General features: G+C 34.8%; 1 protein-coding gene across 1 annotated transcript in view; it reads left to right on the forward strand.

Annotated features, from left to right (window-relative positions):
- LOC100116079 (regucalcin) overlaps positions 1–24,254 on the forward strand; it is a 405,396-nt gene that overhangs the window by 308,877 nt on the left and 72,265 nt on the right. Inside the window, exon 5 of the mRNA XM_031925976.2 lies at positions 12,964–13,076. Within this exon, the coding sequence (XP_031781836.1) occupies positions 12,964–13,076 (113 nt within the window). The remainder of the gene's footprint in view (positions 1–12,963; positions 13,077–24,254) is intronic.

Below are 24,254 nucleotides of genomic sequence, written 5' to 3' on the forward strand. Positions count from 1 at the left end.
TATGCAGTGTTATCAAGTGTGAAAACTCTAGAATTTTTAGTTTTGTATATCAAAATATTGATAGAAAGTGTTTAGAGCATCAAATATCCATAAAACTTAGAAAAGTGAGAAACACTGCGCGCATATATAGATATACTGATAGCACAGAATTAAAACTTTCGATTGCTGTAACTTTTCAAAAAGCACCGCTTGCTCTATCAAATTTTTATTTCCTTGATTTGTATTATGATTTTACATCATGACCTCTTTTTGAAAATGATATAAGATTTATTTTCTTCGTAATTAAACAAAATGTACACTAAATTCAGACTTCGCCTATGCTTCCCATGTTAAAATACACAACTTCAAGACCCGATATCTTAAAAAAGCATACCCTTTAGGGGGTAAACAATTTGACCACGTTATAGAGGGCACTTAATAGGATATATTTACAAAATTACAGCAATCGTAAGAATATTAATTATTTGAGTAAATTACCTTAAGTTTAATGAATCGTTCTACCGAAAGAAACATTCGATCGGACTATCTGTTTTTCTAGAAGTTTGAGAATACAAAATACTCCGTGGTGGATTTGCGAAGCTATTGCGCCGACATCCCCTTAATTATTTGACGTGTCATTACTAAATATACTGTTAAATATTAGATGTACACTCGATGGGAGTTAATTCCTGTGGAACGTTTTTGAAATGCTCCAATAAGATTGCCAGATTGATGAATTCTAACCAATCAAAAGTATGACTTCGGAAACGTTTCATAAGAATTAATTACCGTCGAGTATAAATGAATATATTCAATACAGCCAACATTCTATAAAAGTAGTTATAGCTACTAGTACACAGGACCGGCTTTAAAATTATAGAATAAAATAAAAATGAATTTTGAATATTAAAAAATGTTTTTAAACTCTTTGTACTTATTCAATGACAGTATTAGTTATATTAACAAAATCTAATAAAATAAATAATATTAATTAAACTATTTTTTTATTTACATTTATAAAATAATGTAAATTGTGAGATTATAACAATCATAACATTTATATTCTGTACTAAAATGTAATACATAATACGATATTTACTTTTATATTCAATGATAACGATATCTCCAATCCCTAACGAAAAAGAAAAATTACAACAATTGAAATAAAAACGTTATGAACTGCAGATGATAGCAGAAAAATGTCGGAATTGAGACACAGATAAGAGTAATCTTTTGTTGTTTTCAGTTTTATTTAGTTTGCTAGAAACTTAAGTTGGATTTCTTTTTATCAGGTGTAAAACTTTACAATTTAGAAAATAAATTAAAAAATGAATACAACAGACAATAACTATTAATCAGTGAAGACAACAGTTTTTTCATCGTTCAAAGCAGTTTTCTTCATTTTATAATTGCTGTCTTCTACGTTCACTAGTTTGTTCCCAATCAAAACAGCTATCTTCGGATTTCTACACGTTTTACAACTTTTTTAAAAACACGCCTTTAATAATATGATACTTTTAAAAAAGTAAAAGGTTAGGCGAGTTTGATATATTCTGCAACGAAATAACAGATAAAAAAGAACTGAGATCAATCAACCAAAATCAAGTTTTTTATATTTAATCATAATGAAGCAAGAAAATTTTGTTTACTTAACTTAAAGTTAAATTATATACTGATCAATTATCTCAAGATACTTACTACATAACTTGCCATGACCGTTTCATTGTACTTATGGTGTTTTTATGACGTTATTATAAAATACGAAAAGAGAAAATTTTAGTTGTTCACCAATAAACATAATGAAACGGTCATGGCAAGTTACGTAGTAAGTATCTTGAGAGTTTTTAAGTAAATACTTCTATAGGCTCGCCGGCTACAGATTTTACTGGGGGGTGAGGGTAAAAATTTTGAAAAATAAATATTTGAAAGGCAAAAATTACGAATTGAATTATAACGGAAGGTAGAATTTCAAGTCCCAGAATATTGAAAAGGTATAATTTTAAAAACCTAAATTTGGAAATACCTAAAAATATCGCTTTTGTAATATTTTAACAACAAATATTAACTTTCGCAATATTTCAATTCAACATATTTATTTTATAAATTTTTTCATTTCAAAATCTCAGTTTATAAATTTTAAATTTCTAATCTTTACCCTTTTTCATTTTTATTTTTCAAAATTTTTACCCTCACCCTTTAGTCATAGTCATAGTTATAGTCAGTTGCGGCGGCCCCTGCACGGGGACGTGCCGGTCGAGCACTCAGGCGAAGCCCATTCTGCTGTGCCTCCTTTACCATTAAAAGTTACTTTATAAATTCTTATTTATAGCTTCGGCAACTCGGCAAATTGATGCCAAGCTTTTCACCCTTAGCTCCTCTAACCCCAACATGGGAACCTCCCACACCCTCTGTCTTGTCCCTACAAAAGCTGGGCATTCACACAGCAGGTGGGTGGTGGTTTCCGTTTCAAACTCGCTCCACCTGCAGTTCCCGGAGTCCCTCAGTCTCAGGTTCCATAAGTGGTATCCTACCCTCCAATGTCCCGTCAGCCAGCCAACGGCCAGCCTCAATATATTCCTGCTTAGGCTCCTAATGGTCCGCAGCCACTTTTGAGGAGATATTGATACTGTCCAGCGCCATGAGAGCTGCCCTGCTATCCTAGCAGAAGCTTACAGTTCTTTGCCCTGTGCCTCTCTCCAACAGCCATTTAGCAGCTTCTGTAATGGCTCTGATTTCTGCCTGGAACACCGTAGCATAGCGGTCGAGCGAGCACACAATTTCTTGTGTGTCACCCTTTTCCCAGGCATCTGCTCCTACACCGTTCTCATTTTTTGAGCCATCTGTATACCACACCACACTATTTTTAAGGAGTTCATGTGAACCCGTCTTCCATTCTTCCCTTTCTGGGATTATGATCGAGAACGGCTTAGAGAAATAAATTCTTTCCGTCATTCTGTCACAGCCTCTTTCTTCCATTAGCGGCATTACTTGTTCCAGAAGTGCCGCATCCTTGAAAACCGAGCAGTTCGTTGATTCCGCTATTCTGTAGAACGTCCTGCAGTATTTCCATGGCGACCGTAGGTGTAGTTCGCATGGATCCCGTGATTCCTGCCATGACCAATCTTTGCACTCTGTCTAGTGCCCTTGTGTAAGTTTTCAACTCGCACTTGTGGCCCCATACCAGTGCCCCATAGGTGAGTCTTGGTTTTATGATTGCGTCATATAGCCATCTCACTTTATCCGGTTTTAGACCCCAGGTATTGCCAAAAGCCCTCCTGCAGGCCCAGAAAGTGCCTATCGCTTTCTCGCATTTGTATTTGATATGTTTCCCCCAGTTGAGTTTGGCGTCGAGTGTGACTCCCAGATATTTGACCTCCTTTACCAATTTCAGGGGAACTCCATGGAGTTGGAGCCCTTCCATCGACTTGGTTTTATACCTGTTCGTACACAGCATGACACTGCCTTTGTTAGGGTTAACCCCCAGTTTTACTTTATTACACAATTTCTCCACCAGGCACAGTGCGAACTGCAGTAGACCTGCTAGCACGTCCTCGTCATCCCCCCTAATCAAGATGACGATGTCGTCTGCATATGCCTGTGCGTTTATTCAAGCCTCGTTCAGGATGCAGAGCAAGCTGTCCACCACCAGGCACCAAAGTATCGGTGACAGTACCCCTCCTTGTGGGTATCCCTTCCTCACCACTCCTTTGCAAGAGTACGCTCCCCAGGCAGCCACTATCGTCCTGGTCGTCAGCATAACGCTGATCCACCTGGCGACAGTTGCTGGTATTGCGTGCTCCTCCATACCTGCTGAAATCGCCTCGCCGGTCGTGTAATTGAAAGCCCCCTCGATTTCTAGGAAAGCCACCAATACCAAACCCCTGTTTTTCATGCCCTTTTGAATGAAGCTGACCGTGTCCACCAACGCTGTGTCCACAGACTTTCTTGTCTGGTAAGCATGCTGCTTGCTGTGCAGCGGCGCTTCTACAAGTGATGATTCCTTAATGCATCTGTCAACCAGCCTTTCCAGGGTTTTGAGTAAAAACGAGGTCATCCTGATTGGCCTGAAGTCCTTTGCGACCGGGTGATGTGTCTTACCTGGTTTTGGCAGGAAAGCCACCCTTGCCTGCCCATTCTTCCGGCACATATCCCAGTGCCAGACAGGCTCGGTACAATTTTTCTAAGGCTGAGACTAATACGTCCATGCCCTGCTGCAGCAGAGCCAAAAAGATTCCGTCTGGACCTGCTGCCTTGTAGGGCTCAAACGTCCCTATAGCCCACCTTATTCTTGCCTTGTCTGTTACCCGTCTCGGCAGTCTCCAGTCCTCTCCGCGGGCCATCAACTGAACCACCTCTGACCTCGCCCCTTCCCTGAAGTCTGGAAAGTGGGTTTCCATTAGGCCCTTTAGGGCCTTCTGTCCATTCTTTGCCCAGTCCCCTGTTGCTAGTCTGATCGAGTCTGGTGGCTTCTTCGGGTTTTGCAGGACACTGCACAGCCTGGCCGTGCCTGATAACGTGCTTCGGCTTTTGCAGTATCGCTTCCAACCCTCCGCCCCGGCTTTTTCTATCTCCTTCTTATATTCCTTTAGCTCCGCACTATACGCCCGTTTGTCCTTGACTCTCTTCGTGTGCTTGGACCGGTTGTATAGCCGCCTTACTTTCTTTCTGCGTTTCTCTAGTGACTTATTCCACCAGGGAGTGCCCTTCGATGGCCTCTTTAGCCTAAGTGCACAATTGTTCTCGTAAGAACTTATTATTATGTCCCTTAGGATCCTACTGCAGTGATCGATGTCCTCCGCCGCCCCGTATGTGACTGGAAAGCAACTGATCTTGGTCTTAAGTTCCTCTCTGTAACCTACCCAGTTTGTTTTCCTAGGGTTCCTTATGAGCTGGTCGAGCGTACTTTGTCCGCCGAGTCTGAACACTATGTGTTGATGATCTGACATGGAGACTTCTTCCAACACCCTCCAGTCCATAACCTCAGACCACACGTTCATGGAGACCAGAGTGATGTCTATGACCTCCTCCCTTACGGCGATTCGGAACGTGGGTCTGCTGCCCGTATTGAGAAAGTCCATGTTCGTCCACCATCTATTTAAGTATTTACTTCTATCGGCTGTCCCCGAGACAGCCACATTTTTCTAGTTAATCAGTATATAACTTAACTTAAGTTAAGTAAGCCCTTTATTAACCAAAAAAATGTTATTGCTTCATTATGATTAAATATAATAAACTAGTTTTTGTTTGATTGATTTTAGTTATTTTTTATCTGTTATTTCGTTGCGGAATATATCTAATTTTCCTAACTTTTTACTTTTTGAAAAGTTAATTTTTTGAGATTTTAGTCCTTTTTAGTAAATTTTTTTAGGTAATGATTTTGTCCATTTTCTCGCCGCACAGCGGGAGAAAATGGACAAAATTCGAGCCACGCGTCATTTTTAATCGTAGAGCCATGCTTTTTTTAAACTCTTTAAAAAAGCATCAAGTTTAAGCTACAGGTGCGGAAATTATTGTATCACCTTCCCCTAAACCCATGCGACCCCTAGAAGCCACCCCTACCAAACCACAAGCAGTCTAACTCATCTATCCCAGGGAACAACGAGTTAAATCGCTTTATTTTTTCTTAAAATAATTAAGCCACACACCATAAGCCAGCTAATAACCTAAATACCTACCCCTAACCCGCTTAACCCCTAGAAACCACCCCTACCAAATCACAAGCAGGCTAACTAGCCTAACCCTGGGAATAGCGAGTTAAATCGCTTAATTTTTTCTTAAAATAATATAGCCACACACCATAAGCCAGCTAACCACCTAACCACTCACCACCTACCCCTAGAAACCACCCCTACCAAACCACAAGCAGTCTAACTAGCCTAACCCTGAGAACAGCGAGTTAAATCGCTTTATTTTTTCTCAAAATAATTAAGCCACACACCAGAAGCCAGTTAATCACCTAAATACCTACCCCTAACCTGCTTAACTCCTAGAAACCACCCCTACCAAACCACAAGCAATAAAACATGGTTTAAAAAAAAATCTTTATTCATGTCGATTTTTCACATTGAAATCATTTAAGATTTAATGTTTAGAGCGAAGAAATCGTGTCCTCGAGACTTAAAATTCAGTGTCACAGTTTAAATTTTGAAAAAAAAAGGTAAAAGCACATAAAATGGCGGCTTACACGGGAAAATCGTGAAAAATTTCCAGAATTTTTTACTTGAGAATGATAGATTTTAGAAAAAAATTTACTGAAGAAAAAGTTCTTAGATTAAATAAAAAAATACGTTGAAATTCTATCAGAATTTTTTGAAGATTTCTCGAATTTATTATATTATAGTATAATTTAATATAATTAAATCTATTGATCATACGAGTGTTTGATGGTTAAATGTTTATTTTTGAATTTATTAGATTATAGTATAATACATACTAATATTGATCATACGATTTTTCGATGGCTAAATGGCAACCTTGACGTGGTAAAGGGGCTTAAATCTGTTTCAACGCAGATGACTAATAGCAGTTCATTCAACAATTACAGCTAATAAATAATGTGACTAATTTACTTGTAATAATGTCTTGGTTATACGATTCTGCGTGTTTCCGGTCTGGCCTGTGGAGTGGCTTTTTATTATTTTTAGAAAAAATAAAGCGATTTAACTTTCTGTTCCCAGGGTTATGTTAGCCTTCCGATAAACATATGCTACTTTCAGTTCTGACGACACCAACGACGATTGTGGCAACACGGTCTACGTTGTTGCTTGGTATTTTTATGCAATCGGGTTCGAGTCCGAGTCCCGGAAAATTTTTTTCTTTTTTTCTACTTGCTAATAAAATATACAGTATACAATAATAACGCAATATGCCATTCTGCTTCTGCAATTATATTTCAATTTAGGTAAGTATACGGTGGGCCTACAATAAATATAGGTATGATTTACTTCTCAATCGTTTATTAAAAAAAAAGTATACAATGAAACTTCGTAAATTTTAGGAATACAAATTAATAATTTTTTTTAGTTTTAATGTAATTATTACACTATTTCTTATCGTTTTAACGCATTATAAATATTTTATAAGTAAATAAAAAAAAAAGAAAAAAATTTGCCGAGACTCGGACTCGAACCCGAGTGCATAAGAATACCGAGCAACAACGTAGACTGCGCCGCCACGATCGTCGTTGGTGTATGAAAACTGAAAGTAGCATATGTTTATCGGGAGGCTGGGGTGGCTTATTAGTTTAATTTAGCTTTGTTTAAGCTTAAGCTTAACTTGTTTGTGTCGGTTTAACCATAATCCCTCTAAAAAATTAAAGTTTTCAATTATGAGTTTTTAAAAGTTTTAGATTCTAATTTTTTACACTCATGTTGTTGTTTAAACATTCTTTTTAGTCGAATAATATGCCCAAATAGTTATTTGGCGTTGGTTGAAACTACCGCGAGGTGTGTATGCGCAAATTAGACAGTCGCCGTTTGTCACTTTGCCTCCGCCGCGTCAGGAGCGGAGGACCTTAGAATATAAAGCGCCTCTTCCTTTTTCTCCACTGTCGCTGGATGCGTATATTTTCCCTACGCTCCTTTTCTCGATGCGTATACTTCGATAGCAGGCTGCAAGTGGCGTCATGATCGAATTCACGGCATCGGCAATTCTCCTCTAATCTCTGGCACCACCTAGACCTCGTTATCGGTCACACTGTACACCTGGACACCGTCCTCGAATTATTATTACACCTAGACACAAAAAATCACGAAGCTCTCCACCTAGACCTCGTCATCAGCCACCTTGTACACCGAGACACCGCCCTCGAATGATGTATTTACCTAGAAAATTGCAGATTTCATCTCGTGATATGCATGTGCGTCATTTCATATTCACAAACAAATAACTTTAAAAAAAATTATATCTGCACAAATATTTAATCGTAGCATCCCTTTTATCTGGACCATATTTACTAATTACATCTTATGATATGCACGAATACATAAAGCATTCGTCATCTTATATTCACAAATAGATGGCTTTAAAAAAAACAGCATATCTGCACAGATATTTAATCACTGCATCCCTTTCATCTGGACCAATTTTAAAATAATCTTCATTCATCCATGTACATATATATGTCATATTATATGTCAAAAATATTTAAAAAAAATTAATTAATTGCGTATATTTTTTTTGTTTTAACAGGTTCCAATCTACCTGGACCAAATCTTGAAAACGTTTTTTAGTAAGAATGTATATTTTTATCATATGTACCTGTCTATACTATTAAATAGTTTTTTATTAATTAACATCAAGTTTTGTGTAATAAATGAAAAAAAAAATCCGGATGGACGGACGGACGAACAGACGGACATTTTTTAAATTCTTTTATTGCTAAAAACTAATTGAAATTTGATACATTTGACTTTTTTTCGGTAACCTAAATGATTTACGTTCATAGAACATGTCTACCGTAAAATAGATTTAATTTGTTTATTTTCACAAGTTTTAGAGGATTTTTACAAAATAGACCAAATATAATTTTTTTTAATTGTTACAGCTTCCAATCTACCTAGACCAAATCTTGAAAATGCTTTTTTGTAGAAATGTATATTTTTATCATATGTACCTGTCGTTACCAATCAATAGTTTATTGTTTATAAAATACATCAAGTTTTGTGGAATAAACGCAAAAAAAATCCGGACGGACAGACGGGCATTTTTTAAGTTCTTTCACTGCTAAAAACTAATTGGAATTTGATACATTAAATTTTTTTTCTGATAACTTGAATGATTTAAGTTTTAAGAACATTTCTACCGTAAAATAGATCTAATTTTTTTTTTTACGAATTTTGGAGGCTTTTCACAAAATTGACCAATTATAAAATGTTAATGTAGTGTAGATTTTGCGCGATCGCAAACGTTTGGGAGAACGCGGAGGAGAGGGAAAATGATTACTCACAATCAGTACAGTTCATTGCACTTTGTATTTTGCACAGAAGCTCGATTCTTGCTCTGGCAAGATGAGTGCTAACGCTGAAAAAATAATGGGCTGGGCTGCCCATAATCACCTTAGACCTAATGTCCTTAAAACTAAGGCAAACGTCCTGGACTCTTCCTACTACATTAATGCTTTACCATCTGTGCGCAGTCTAAGATTGGCGCTTGTCTCTAAACTAATGCGAAAAGAGCATGTCACATAGTTGCAAAACTCCAAAGACTGATAGACACAGGCATTTGCTACGTTTATGGTGTAAAAAGGGATGAGCCCATCACTTCTTACAGAGGTGAGTTGCGATAAAATTACAGATGTGAGTTGGCTTACCACCGCCGGACGGAGGAGGTACTTTGCAACATGTTTCTTAAAAAAAATCGTTAACACAGCTACACCGCCTTACATCCTTGCCTATTTTGACTTTCACGTCGCACTCCGTCCTGTGAGGAAAGATGTGACACCACTGATCTTTCCTACCTTCTCGACAGAGGCGCTGAGGAATTAATTCCATGTAAGCCCCTTATATCTCTGGAACTCATTACTTTTTCAATGACTTTATTGGGTAAACAGAAATCGCAAAACTAAAAAATCGGTATAAAAAAGTGCGTCTACAAAATTGAAAAAGGGACTGCTTTTCTATCATCATATAGTGAAAACAAAGAAAAAGTAACTTGGTAAATTGAAATCCACTGAGTAAAAGCTGAGTTACAGATGCATACGAACAAACATACACACACATCCCTACGGACATCTTCCAAAAATACTATTTTTTACACAAACTCCATAAATTACTATTACAAGGTTTTCTTAGAAACGTAGCAATATGCATGTGAAAATAATGCGCAGATCTCTGAATGAAATATTTGACTTATACTTACATTCCTATCAACAAACTCTATTTTTAATTTATCTTCTCATCGTCGATATTGAAATCTCTCGCGGAATGTGGTCAATATAGTAGTAATACAAATTCATAGTACCACAAATCGATTATCTATGTTGAAGCTTAAGCCAATTACGTTTCAGGATTTTTTTGTTGATTTAAGGCTTCGTATCAAATTGTGAGAGATTGTAGTAGCTGGAAATCCAGGTAGCGCATTATAGCGGGGTAGCGGAGTTAACAGTCGAGGTAGCGCAGTTGAATGTCAAGGTAGCACAGTTGAGGTAGTTCACCGGCTGCAGTGGTGCTCAATTAGGGTTTTTATTAGAAAATTCCTTTTTTTATATATTATACAGTCTAATGTCAAAACCTTACAATTCATAGGATCAAACATTAGAATGGTGATATCAATTGTTTAGAGTATAAAATACTCTCAAAAGTTGTAAGAGGGAGAAACACTGCGCACCTATATTGATAAACTGATAGCATGGGATGAAAACTTTAAATTGTTGTATCTTAAAAAAAAGCCTCGTTTGCCCTATCCAACTTTTTCTCCATGATTTTTATTGTGTAATGAGGTGCGAAATCGGGTAGATTCGCGCATCGTTGAAACGCGACGTTGTGCAAGCGCGAGGCAATATTCGGGGCCTCGCGTATAAATCACGATAAGTGACGACCGATAACGTGCGAGAGAATGAGATGCTTCCATAGGGAGGGACGACCTGGCCTGTCGATCAGCGACTGAACGAGAGGACGTCGGCTCCTGCGAGTGAGCCAACAACACTACACCGCAGAGTGTTTGTAAATGTGTGGTGTGCGCCCATTGAGAACGTCGACAGCGAGTAAGTAGGGCTGAGCCCTTTTTCTGTATCGCGTCAGCAGTAGCAGTGGCTACAGCTTTGCGACTTGGTGCAGCGGCACCGAGTAGCGGCCTTCTCTTTTGCGCGCGTACGCTTCGCGATATACTCTCCACGTCGAGTCGACATTGGGAAGACTCGTCGCACATTTGTATAGAAACAATATTGACCGCACAATACATTATTCTATTACATTTTAATCGGGACTAGCTTCATTTTCCCGAGTTGTTTTCTCCCGTTCCCTAAATCCTCATCGCGAATACCATCGCCTCCGCGAGCGTTGCAACAAGCGGTTGCAACGCAAAACTGAGAATCCGGCTCCGCACAGGAGAGTGCGGAGGAATAGCACTCGTGCAAACACTACGTTCGCGAAGCAGCTCTAGCGTTGCAACGCAAGTAAATCACAGGCGTTATGAGAGTTTTCGCCTCACCGAGGGATTGTGATCCGATCGGATATTGCAGAGTTTTCCCCAGAAATCGAGCCCCGTTACAATTGCTATTTTACACCATAAGCTAGTTTTTTAAAACATTCTAAGAAAACTCGCTTCGTAATTCAACTAAACGTCCTCAAGATTCAGACTCGGTATATGCTTCCCATGTTAAAATACAAAATTTCAAGGTTCAATATCTCTGAAAATAAGGTCGCTTGGGGGGTAAAAAAAATACCACGTTGTAGAGGACACTTAATTGAATATGTAAACAAAGTTTGAGCGACATCCTAAGAAAATAATTATTCCGATGAACTACCTTAAAAGCCAGGGTAACGCAATCCAACAGGCCTAGCTCACCTACTTTGAATAACCGGATCTTCATCCTTTAGAAAGAATATTTTTGTATTTTTGAAAGAAATTGTTTCGAGTTTCTGGGTAGAGCCTGTGCAATGACCGTGTTAAGTAAGGCAAAAATTAAAATTGTATTAGTTATTGTTTGCTTTGCATGCTTTATAAATTAAATGAAATCTGATGGGAAAAAACAATTTTCTGTCAAGTAATTAGAGCTTAGCATCCTCCGACTTGGCTCTTTATTAGAAACAAAAATGAATTTTTGAGATTGGCTTATAACTCAAGAATTAATCTATCCAATCATTCGAAATGTTTACTTTTCTAATCGTTGGACATAAAAAACTTTTTTTCAGTTTTTGATTTATTACTAAAAAACTAAGTTATCAACTCGACAACTAAAAATTTGGGTAATACAGAGTTTTACTTATAACATATTATCATTCAGTTTCCGAATTTTTCATTTTTCACTTTGGAGATATCCTATTGCAAAATCTTATATGAGATCTTCTCTCATTTTAGGTAAGATTTTAGGTAAGTCTTTACATAAGATCTTATATGAGATTTGAAGTGAGTTTTTACATTTAATCTCATAAAAGATCCCATGCCAAAATCTTATGTATGTTCGCAAGTCAAAATAAGTTGTAAACCAAAAAACTTAAAATAAAAATCGACATACCTTGTTTATGTTACTATCTGGATGATATATCGAAAAATAAGTGTGCTGAGACTAAACAAATTTAAAAATTAGCTCCAGAGTGTTCTAGTACATCTATTTACAAATGAATTATTCGGATGGTAGCAACAATAAGGCATGTTGATTTCAATTTGATGTTAATTTTTTAGTTTTATCGTCTACAAATGATTTTGATTCGCGAATATGGATGGAATTTTGCAATAGGGCATGGCTTACGTAAAAACATCACCCTCTTTCCTTTCCCTCCCAATGGTGCGGTCAATCCCGATGACCCGTCAGTGAAAAGTAGATAATTTTATTCTTTTTCATACACGTAATGGCAGAATTGTCTTTTAACAATTAAATAATATAAAAAATGCCAAAAATAGCAGTAAAAAATTGAAAAAAACGGCCGTAAAACGAAAACTAGTTCGCATAATAAAAAATATCTAGATTTAGAAATGTTACAGTTTCATTCACACACACACACACACATACACACGCACGAGCGTACTCATTTGTTCAAGCATTTTTTAAAAACGCATTTAAATCCGAAATACCCGAAAATAAATTTTCAACCTGTTCTCGAACAGTTTACTATTACAAAGCTTTCTCAAGGAAAAAAACAAACTATAATAAGAAGAATGTCGAGAAGCTAATGTATAAAATAAATATTAGCAAGAGTTATCTAAAACGCTCGTTATTTATCAGGAATACAATTTAAGATCTTCTAATAAACAGCAAACTTTTGATAATAATATGTCCAGTACATAAAAAGGTTGAATTTTCTAACATTTAATCATTTTTTTCAGCATCTCCAAGTGTTGTATTCGATTTTGATGAATTCAATTTGACTGGTGTTCCTGATGGAATGACAATTGACACTGATGATAATCTTTGGGTTGCCAATCATGGCGGAGGGTGTGTAAGTAATAAATAAGTATGTAAATAAATACATCAACGGTCAAGCACGCACACACATACCAAAAATCACTGAAAAACATGATTTTTTGCCCCTAGCGCTTTTAACTTAAGTTTTATGATGAAAGCAACAACGTCATCGTATTTTATGTAAAAAAATACATCGAAACATGTCTTATATCTTTAAAATTGACGTTTAGATTGTCTTTATATACTAAAGCAATAAATACGTAGGAGCGATAAAAGCAAAGTTTTTTGCAAAGTGAAACGGTTTAAGCGACTTTTTAAGAGCATACAAAATAGTATATTACGTACTCGTGCACGTAGGTGATAATCACACTCGCTTTTTTGTTAACGAAATTCGCTCGCGCAAAAAGCACCTACTTCGCTCACTCATATCGTATACTATTTTTTGAGACAAGTGTGCGAATCTACGTTCTTAGCCAATAAGCGTGTGTGAAATTCAGAGTTTCGCACACGCTGTGCGTGAAATTTAGTGCTAAAATTGGGCATTTCGCACACGCTGCGCAGCTAGGAAAAATCCGCACACAGAGTGTCAAAAAATGATTTTTTAGGTTAGGGAGCACGGACTTAAGCTGTTTGGGAAATAAGCGCCACCCTAGAGTCGATATAACAGATAGCCGTAAGGTTTCACGGTCGCATTCTAGTAAGCTGTTTGAAAAATTCAAGGGTTATCTAGGCTTACTTGGCTACTAACTATAGCTTGGTTAAACATAACTATGTATTAGGTGTGCAATGAGATGTCGCACTGTCCTTTACCTTGATGAAATATGTTCTGACAATGAGTGATGATGGGACTTTTTTGAAAAAAAAAAAAAATATCAACGATAGCTTTACCTAAAGATTACGATTCCCACATCAAATCGTCAATAATCACTAGTTTTGGTCTTGGACCGTTGGCATAGTCTGAGCTCTGTGGTAAACCCTCGCGTAATTCCACGTTTCTACCACTAAAAGTCTGTACACGCTCAATTCGTGTATCGCACACACGATAAATATTTTTGATAAACTTTTTACGAACGTGTGTTAACTGTTTACGAACCGTGTATTTATTTCACACGATGTCTGCTTTCTCTCGAGAGATTATTGATGGTAGTAAGAAACGTTAGGGAAGTGCTAAGACACTGTGCGATATCTACAGTGAACGTGACCAGCAGCCAGGACTGTCATAGCCAAACAGTCGATTGGAAGTTAATCGTGAATATGCTCTTAGCAAGTGAACATCTCTGTCGCAAATCGTCATCAGTGTGTGTGTGTGCGTGCGCTGTACAATTTCTGAAGTGCGTCGTTCGTCCAAGTTGTGCCTCGTACAAATTTTGTAGTGAGAGAGAAAGTGTAATTTGTGATGAAGGATCGAGGATGAGATACCCATGGAAACCTTATGAAAATTCTCTAGATCAGGAAATTTTGTAAACACCGCCCTTGAATGATTTTTACACCTAGACACCAAAAACCACGGAGCGCATCACCTAAACCTTGTCATCAGCCACCCTGTACACCTGGACACAGCGCTCAAATGAATTGAGCAAATCATATACAAGATTATATTATATAAATGAGAGCGTTTTTTTTTTGACAACTTTTATTAAAAATCACTGGTTAGCACACGAATGTGATAATATATGAGAATCACTTAGAAAGAATTATGGAAAGTATTGTTTTTCTTAAAAGTAAAATCTCGGATACCAATATAGAAGTAAATAGTGTCGCGGGCGCCAAAGCTTCTTCTGCTTCTCAAACTCGCCTTCGTAGTGCTACCGCGCCACTTGATGTTAAAGTATGTTCAAATATTCAATGTGTCAAATATTTATTTAAATATTATTATAAGACAATGTATCGTCTACTACAATATGCAATGTACCTTTTATTACACGTAATTTACTGATTAGCTGTACATTTAAAAAATGAACAGTTTGTATTTTTTAATGAAGGATCAGAAGAAAAGTTGATTAATAAAAACTTAAACACAACTTTGACTGCATAGTTTGAACTAAATGCAAATGATCCGCAAGCTAGACAGTACTTGTATGTTGATATACCATATTTTGAATTTTTCAATAAAAAAACAAAGAAATGGACATCAAAAAATGGAGTTTGGAAGCCAATTATAAGGAGAATGTACTTTGTAAAACTGAAGGATCGTAAAAGATTTTTTTTTGAGATTATTATTATTATTACATGTAAAAGGGACTCAATCTTATAAAGAATTAAAAATATTCAAAAATATTACATCTGCAACATTTCATGAAGTAATTGTAGCTAAAAAATTAATAACCATTGATGAAGAATGGGACAAATGCTTGGAATAGGCAATCAAGGTTGAATTTTCTAAAGCTTTGTGTAAACTGTTTGGTTATTTATGCGTATTTCATCACCTAGTAAATGCTAAAGAATCATTTGAAAAATATAAAGCATATTTTTACAGTTTATTGTTAACTAAAGAAATACGTGAAAACATCTTACTGAAACATGTCAATTCTACTTTAACCAGTCACGGGTATACACTGACTGATTTTGATTTACCTAAATTTAGTGAGGATGTTAAGAAAACCGATGATGAAGAATTTGATGCAACAAATGAAATTGAAAATGATTTATTATACAATATAAGCTCTTTAACGAATAATCATTGTAAAATTTTCGATGCAGTAATCAATAGTGTAATTAATAAAGCTAATCAAGTGAAGTGTTTCTTTATTGATGGACCTGGAGGTAGTGGAAAAAGCTACTTACTAAATACAATTATCACTCATTTAAATAAAGAAAAATAAATGTTTTACCTGTAGCATGGACTGGTATAGTAGCAAATTATTTAATAAATGAAGGAATTATACATGTAATTTTTAAATTATCATTAAATATAAATGAAGATTCAACGTGCAATTGATATTGGTGGCAAAGTTTTCTATCTTCATCATTTAAATCATTCTATCAGGTGACTTTTGAAAAACACTACCTGTTGGAAATTATTGAAAATTGTGTGAAAAATAGTCATTTATGAAGTAAATTAAAAACAATGATTTTGAAAGATAATATTAGAGTTAGTAATTGTGATAAATAGTTTAAACAATAGCTACTAAAAATTCGAGATGAAAAATATTCCAACAAATTTGAAATGGACAATAATATAACTTTAGTTCCAACAGAATTATTATCAACTAATGTTTTATTTATGGAAATTTATGGAGATATCTGTGATAATAATAATAATACCAATAAACTTTGCGAAAGAATAATTTTAGCACCGAAAAAAATGATGCACTAAAAATTAATAATAACATTTTAAATAGGATGCTAGGCGATGTAAGAGAGTATCTAAGTGTAGATTTATGCGACGATGATAATAAAGAGATGTTACCAATAGAATTTTTAAATTCACTTATGTCAAAGGGCCTACCGCCTCATAAGTTACGTTTAAAAGTAGGTGCTGTAATTATTTTGCTGAGAAATTTAAATTAAAATGATGGGCTTTGTAATAATACTTGATTAATAGTAAGGAAAATGATGCAATTCTGTAAACAGGAAGAAATAATTAGCTGTGGTAAATTTGTTTTAATACTACGGATTGATTTGACTTCTTCAAAAGAAGAAATTTCTTTTGAAATGACAAGACGACAGTTTCCAGTACGATTAGGATATGTCATGACAATCAACAAATTACAAGGCCAAACATTTAACAAAGTTAGTGTCTATTTACCAAATCTGGTTTTCGGTCATGGTCAATTGTATGTAGCATTATCCAGGGTAACGATAAAAAAAATTAAAGAATTTTACTTTCAAAGTTTTATGAATAAAAGTAAAAATAATAACGATTCAAATAAGGTATGTACAAAAAATATCATATATCGTGAAATATCAAATAATTAATCCTTAAGTGTCACCACTGTCGTGACGGGAGATTAGGCCCGTTACACGCAAAAAAAAACAAAATAATACTGGCACACCATGTTAAATAAGTATTATTCTGTAGTGCAACATTTATCAGGAATAGTAAAGTCTGTTTTCATAGCTGGAATAATGCTGTTGCGAAATAAGTCTCCTTGATTATTATTTTCTAATTAACTTATAAATTTTATATGTTATTATCATTACAATCCCTAAAATCAATTGTCATTAAAATTTAACATTATTTTTTGCTGCACCAGATCAATAAAAGTATTCGAATGAAATTGAGTAGTTTTATTTAGATTATGCAATTGACGAATCTGAAAAATTGATGTATTGAAAATATTATCCGGTAACACAACCGGTAATCAGAACAGGAAAAAAAGACGATGTCTCCTTTCATTGTCAAATCTTACCCCATTACAGTTTATTGAATTGATCAATAATATTTGAATATCTGCATACTTTTTGTGTGTGTACATGTGTATATGTGTGTGCATGTATGTTTGTTCATTAGTGAACCTTTGAATATCGGCGAGTGCCTTATGTGGAAAGCAAAGCGTTTCACTTTTAGCGATGTTTCAAATTCGATAACGTAAGTATAGGCAATACTTTTTTCTAAGATTCCATCGTTTATAACTAATGTTTTTTAATTCTTTCACTTTTTCTTGAAATACTTTAGCTACGATATCTGGTCGATCAATTGAATTTTCATAGATTCGTAAACTTTCTAATGTAATTTATTTCCAATTTGGATTACATGTCATCGTCAAAAATAGATCAGGTTTTCCATAACGATTAACCAGTTAGAATCAATATAAATTTATATTAAATGCCTAGGACTTTCAATGAAATTTGATGGTAAAATGAACATTATCCTTATTTTTATATTTTCAGCATCTTTTTTTGTGCAAATAATCCATCACATCTTTATGGCAGTTGCTTCGTAAAATATTTTGATTTTTTCTTATAAATTATAATCTGGAGCTTTCTACTTTAACAAATGCATTAACTATTGCTTATTCAGATACATTGCCTAAATTAACATACGGATTAAATCTATTTCTTACATTAGGTCTATAATTATAAAACTGCAAACTAGAAATGTTATTTCTACTAAATTTACACTTTATATTAGGCATCTATTCATTTGGATATATAAGTGGATATGTCATTGGATCAGTGTGTTTACTTATTAGAGGTATGCTAATCGGTTTATCATGCCTTGAATATATCACGTTCAATCGGTGGATGACCATCTTTACCAACAAATATCATTACTACTTCATTACATGTAGATTCATTATATCTATTTTTATCTAATTTATCATTTCTTGTAATTGGCATTATAATATTTTTTGACTTGCAATTCCTTTCAACAGACCATTTTAAGTCTTCTTTTTCTATTTCATACATCATTTTATAAGCTTCAGCATATAGATTTTATCAATGAACTTTCTAATTGACTTAGTAAATCTAATTTCGCATCCCGACTACTTGTTGAATTTATGCGTTGAGTCGTTGCCATTTCATTATCCAGAACATATAATTAGCCATATTTTCGTGAATCATTTTCATTTAGGTGCAAAACATAAACATTGTAATATACTTTACCACATATTCTAATAACTTGCGGACCCATACTAGATAAATTGTTTTACACTGAAATCCCAGACATAGGACCTAAATAATTTTCTGTAATTAGATTTTCATCTAAAAGTAATTTTCAACCAATTGTATGTTTGCTATTCGGCCTTCAATATTTAAGTACAATACAATATTTATTTTATTTATTTATTATGTGAAAGTGCTTCCAAATTTTCAGTGTATCAACATCACTGTAAATCTTGAGTTATTACCAAGAGATACACTTTTTGCCTTTCCGCGACTTCATCAAAACTCATCAAATTTTTATTCATTTCTTTTAAGAAAAATACGGATACGGATTTCCTAATTTATTTATCGTTACAAAATATTTAATATCATTATTGATATGATCTGAGCATTCACTATCGAGTATCCACTCAATAGTATTTTCGCAATTATTTACCTGGACGTTATTCTTTTCTCTGACCTCTACTTCAGTTGTATCCTTGGGTTCAGGCCGATCTTCCCGCTGTTGACCGCCTCGGCCTCGTTGACTTCTGCGTCTGCTGTAGTAGCCGCTGTCTCGTTGCTGTTGCTGTTGTTGTTGAGAGGGTGCGCCAAAAAAAAAAAAAATTCTCTGACCAAGATTTAAGCCCAGGACCTTGGCGTGACAATCCAATGCACTACTAACTGAGCCATTTGCTCTCTTCAAAGGTTTATGTATAGTAGATTTTCATTTTTGTCATCATTCTTTCTCGTACAATAAACAATAATAACAATAAATCTATTTTTTATCGTTTATTTATATTTCTAAAAGAAAATTTATTTGTACGAGAAAGAATAATGATAAAAATGAAAATCTATATATACGTGTAACGGTTTATCTTTCCCCAAGAGACTGGATAGTCAGTCGGTTCCGTGATCTAAGTAGGGGATAGGAGCAAAAAAAGGGTCTGTTTTCATATTCCTAACGATAACAAAATATATTTCCTAGTTAAACAATAGCATTTGGAATCAGTTGTTAAATCCCGGCTGAAACAGAAATTAATTATGCGTCTCGTTAAAAATACTTCGCCTTTACAAGTAGAATTATTTAAACTAACGCGGTTAATAATTTACAAGAATATATACGCGATTTCGTTACAATAATGATTCGGCGGACGCGGCTGCGGTGTATCGGTTCGGTGGCGGATTTTGAGGTTAGGAATTCATTCGATACGGTGGAGTCATGTACGCACGGCTACGCGGATCCGAATGTGTCGTGTAACAACGATTCCGACCGCTCTGTGCACGCACAGGAATGGCCAGGATAGTGGCACGGTGTTTTGAGGTTTTCCCTCAGATTTGTGGGGTCGTGAGCGCACGGCTTCACAAATCTTCGTCGATCGTCTCGTTTTTCTCATTATCCTGTGCATATAGAGATAAAGCGAGTCGTGAGATGTCGACGTAAGGCTGGCTTTGGAGGTTAGGATTTAAGCTCTGTTTCACCAGGACATGAGCGCACGACCGGGCCAATCGCCGGCGGAACTATTGTTACTCCCTCAACCCTGTGGGCTCACAGTGGCAGGGGGAGGCAGCAATATGTCGGAATGTAGGTTAGGATTTTACGGTGGCACCAGGTGTCGCCCATATATGCTCACATAGATGAGGCTCGGTGTCGTTCGCATGTTCCGGGTTGCCTCGTGTGCTGCAGGTACATAGAAGATATATATATATATATATATATATATATATATATATATCTTCCTATATTATATAATTATTTTGACAACACTCCCCCCCCCCACTTGGCCCCCCCACCAAATAACGTAAAATTCTTTCATTTTTACGTGATTATTGAAATTTCCGTCTCTTTACTCTTGCCTATTGCTACGAATCCAGCAGCGGACTTGAAGATTGTGTAACAGCCCAACAACCAGCAGCAGGCTCAGCGACACACATGTGTGCGTGCGCCCCCCTTCTCGTTACCTACAAGCAGCAGCGGCAGTAAGCAAGCGATGACGTAGCGACGGTGAGTCGCGCGCACTTAGATACATGATGCGTGAATGTATAGATCTTTTCGGCAGCTCAATCCACGCTCGCTTAGCTCCCTATAAAAGGCCATGCACGGCCTAGGGCTAGCTACTAGTTGTCGCATCTTCAGTGCTCTAGTCACTACACACTCTACAGCAACTTAAGCGAAGAATCATAAACTACATACACAAACTAGTAGTAGCAATTTATGCTCACTAGTAAACACTCTATTGCAATTCAGGCGTAGAATACACATTTGCGATATTTATAAAATTGAATATAATTATAAAATATATTTGTAGCATTATCAGCGCTTTATTTTAAAACTTTAATGAATTTTCAGTGAAGAGTATAAATTTAATAAGATACAATTTATGTATATCCGTTTAAAAACTTCTAAAATTTACAATAATTATTATATTCTTAAAACACATCGTAAACTTGACAAAACTGTAAATAATGTATATCAATAAGAATAATTGTAGATTTAAGATTATCCTTTCGTTAATTAATTTTCATAATAGTCATATTATTTCTATGCAAAACAAAAGTTTATGATTATTGAAACATCACTCCACTACCTGGTATCCCGGACCTGACCAATACTTAAATCATTAATTTATATTATCATTGAATAGCTGTGAACATTTACTGCCCTGTGTTGTAATTCTGACGACAGGTCAAAAAAGAGAATGAAAGTTGAATATAATTTGTACTGGACAGAGAATAACCGTGACCGTTTCAAGATATAATCTCTCTTTCAAAGCTATCTGTTTGTGAATATGAAAGGACTAATGCTGAATGCATTCATGCATATTATAAGATGTAATCTGCAGATTTGATCCTGATGAAAGGGATGCTGAAAAAATTATTGTGCAGATATTATCCTTTTTTCAAAGCTATGTGTTTGTGAATATGAAATGACAAAAATCATTATGTAATTATTTTCTTCATATAAAGAGCACTTACATGAGTTTATCAGTAGAGAAAGATAAATTAATATTAAAACCAATATAATTTTTTTTAAATAAACCTTAACTTATAATCAAATTAATGTTTTAAACAAACATTACCATTAATTATATACTTTTATTAATGTATTACATATGTTTACTATAATTTTCAAATATATTTATACAAATTTACTGCACACCCCAAGTTGATGTGAATTTTCAATATTTTAACGTTTTCATCAATTATCTATAGTCATTTCTATTGATCAAATGAGATCTCTACTATTAAGTATACTGCTCTTTTAGGTTTACTTTTAAAATACTCTTAAGTTTTTTATAGTTAAAAATTTTTTTTAAATAGTAAAACCGTATTCAAAAATAGATGCATTGAAGCATTCTGCATACATTCAACAATCAATAAAGTGTCATTCTAATATTGACAACCAAATTTTATCTATTTATAAAATTTAAAAAATCAACTTTCTGCATTGGTATCGATCGTTATTTCCTGATACAGGGGGTGGAAAGTGTGCTTAAACTTAAATACTGTCTTATTTAATAATTTAGATAAGTATTAAATAGAATAATAATAAAATGAATTTATCTTTATATGAGGAAATAAAATATGATTTTATATAAAATTACATAATTTTCTATACTCATATTAATCCTTAGTAAAACAAAAATTCTGCACATAACAGTTTCCTTCTAAAGATTTCAGACTAAAACAAAAGATAACTGAACAAAATAAAAATGTTCTTATATTTTGACTTATATCATGTTTGATTATGCCTAACTATATTTTTCAACAAAACTATTGATAAAAATTACCTTTCATATAATACACGAGTGTGTTATTCACAAAATGCGCAAATCAAATCAAAAAATGTTAGAACTGTTAAGTTAGCGAAAACAAGTGTTAGGACCGTAAAGTTGGCCGCATAGCTATACACAGATGGATATTGCTTTCTCATCGGTTTTCTGCATGCTCGCTCACATATAGTTTTTACTGTCTAGGTGTAGAAATAATTTGAAGTCGGTGTCTAGGTGTACGGGGTGGCCGATGACAAGGTCTAGGTGGTGGGCTCCCTAATTTTGTATGTCTAGGTAAATACATCATTTGAGGGCAGTGTCTAGGTGTACAGGGTGGCCGATGACGAGGTCTAGCTGGTGCGCTCCGTGGTTTTTTGTGTCTAGATGTAAAAATAATTTGAGGGCGATGTCTGGGTGTATAGTGTGGCCGATGACGAGGTCTAGGTGGTGCGCAACGTGGTTTTTGGTGTCTAGATAAATAAATCTTACGGGGACGGCGTCTAATTGTGCAGGGTGGCCGATCATGAAGTTGGCGCGTTCGTGGTTTTTTATTTCTAAGTACATACACCATACGAGGACGGCGTCTAGGTGTACAGGGTGGTCGATGACGAGGTCTAGGTAGTTTGCACTGGGTTTTGGTGTCTGGGTGTAGAAATCATTCGAGGGTAGTGTATCAGAACAATCATTGATTTCATGTTAGTGATAAAAATGTTACAATAAAACCATGGTCAAAAGGTGCTAAAGATGCTTATATTTTATTTTTAAGAGAAATATGAAATACTTTTAAAAAATTACTAAAAAGGACTACAATCTAAAAAAATTAACTTTTAAAAAAGTAAAAGTTTAGGCGAGTTTGATAACAGATAAAAAAGGACTGAGATCAATCAACCAAAGTCCAGTTTATTATATTTAATCATAATGAAGAAACAAAATCTTTTTTGGTCAATAAAGGACTTACTTCGTTTGTTGGTGAACAACTAAAATTTTTTTTTATGTATTAGAACGTCATAAAAACACCATAAGTACAATGAAACGGTCATGACAAGTTGCGTAGTAAGTTAAGTAAACCCTTTATTGACCAAAAAAATGTTGTTGCTTCATTATGATTAAATATAATAAACGTGACTTTGGTTGATTCATCTCAGATCTTTTTATCTGTTATTTCGTTGCAGAACATATCAAACTCGCTTAACCTTTTACTTTTTTAAAAGTTAATTTTTTTTTATGTTATTAATGGCTTGTTTTTAAAAAAGTTAAGAAAAATGTGTAGAAATCCGAAGATAGTTGTTTTGATTGGGAATAAAATAGTGATCGTAGAAGACAGCAATTATAAAGTAAAGAAAACTGTTTTGTCTGTTGTATTAATTTTTTTATTTATTTTCTTAATTGCACAATTTTAAACTTGAAAAAAAAATCATAAATCCTACTGAAGAATCTAGCAAACTAAATAAAACTAAAGACAACAAAAGATTACTCTTATCTGTTTCTCAATTCCGACATTTTTCTGCTATCATCTGCAGTTCATAATGTTTTTTTTTTTCAGTTGTTTTTATTTATCTTTTTTGTTAGGGCTTTAAGACATCGTTATCATTTAGTATAAAAATAAATATCGTATTATGTATTACATTTTAGTACAGAATATCAATGGTATGATTGTTATAATATCACAATTTACATTATATTATAAATGTAAAAAAAAGGTATAATTAATTTTATTTTGTTGTTAGATTTTGTTAATATAATTAATACTGCCATCAAATAATTACAAAGAACATTTTGAATTTGCCAAAACTTCTAGAAAATACTTTTTGGTGTGTTAGAAGTTCAAATCAAGTGTTTTTAGAAAATGCCGTATAGGTGTGTGGATATGGGTGTGTGTGTGTGTGTGTCTGTGGATCTGTATTCGTGAG

The sequence above is a fragment of the Nasonia vitripennis genome, assembly GCF_009193385.2.
Source record: "Nasonia vitripennis strain AsymCx chromosome 1 unlocalized genomic scaffold, Nvit_psr_1.1 chr1_random0002, whole genome shotgun sequence".
Lineage (NCBI taxonomy): Eukaryota > Metazoa > Arthropoda > Insecta > Hymenoptera > Pteromalidae > Nasonia > Nasonia vitripennis.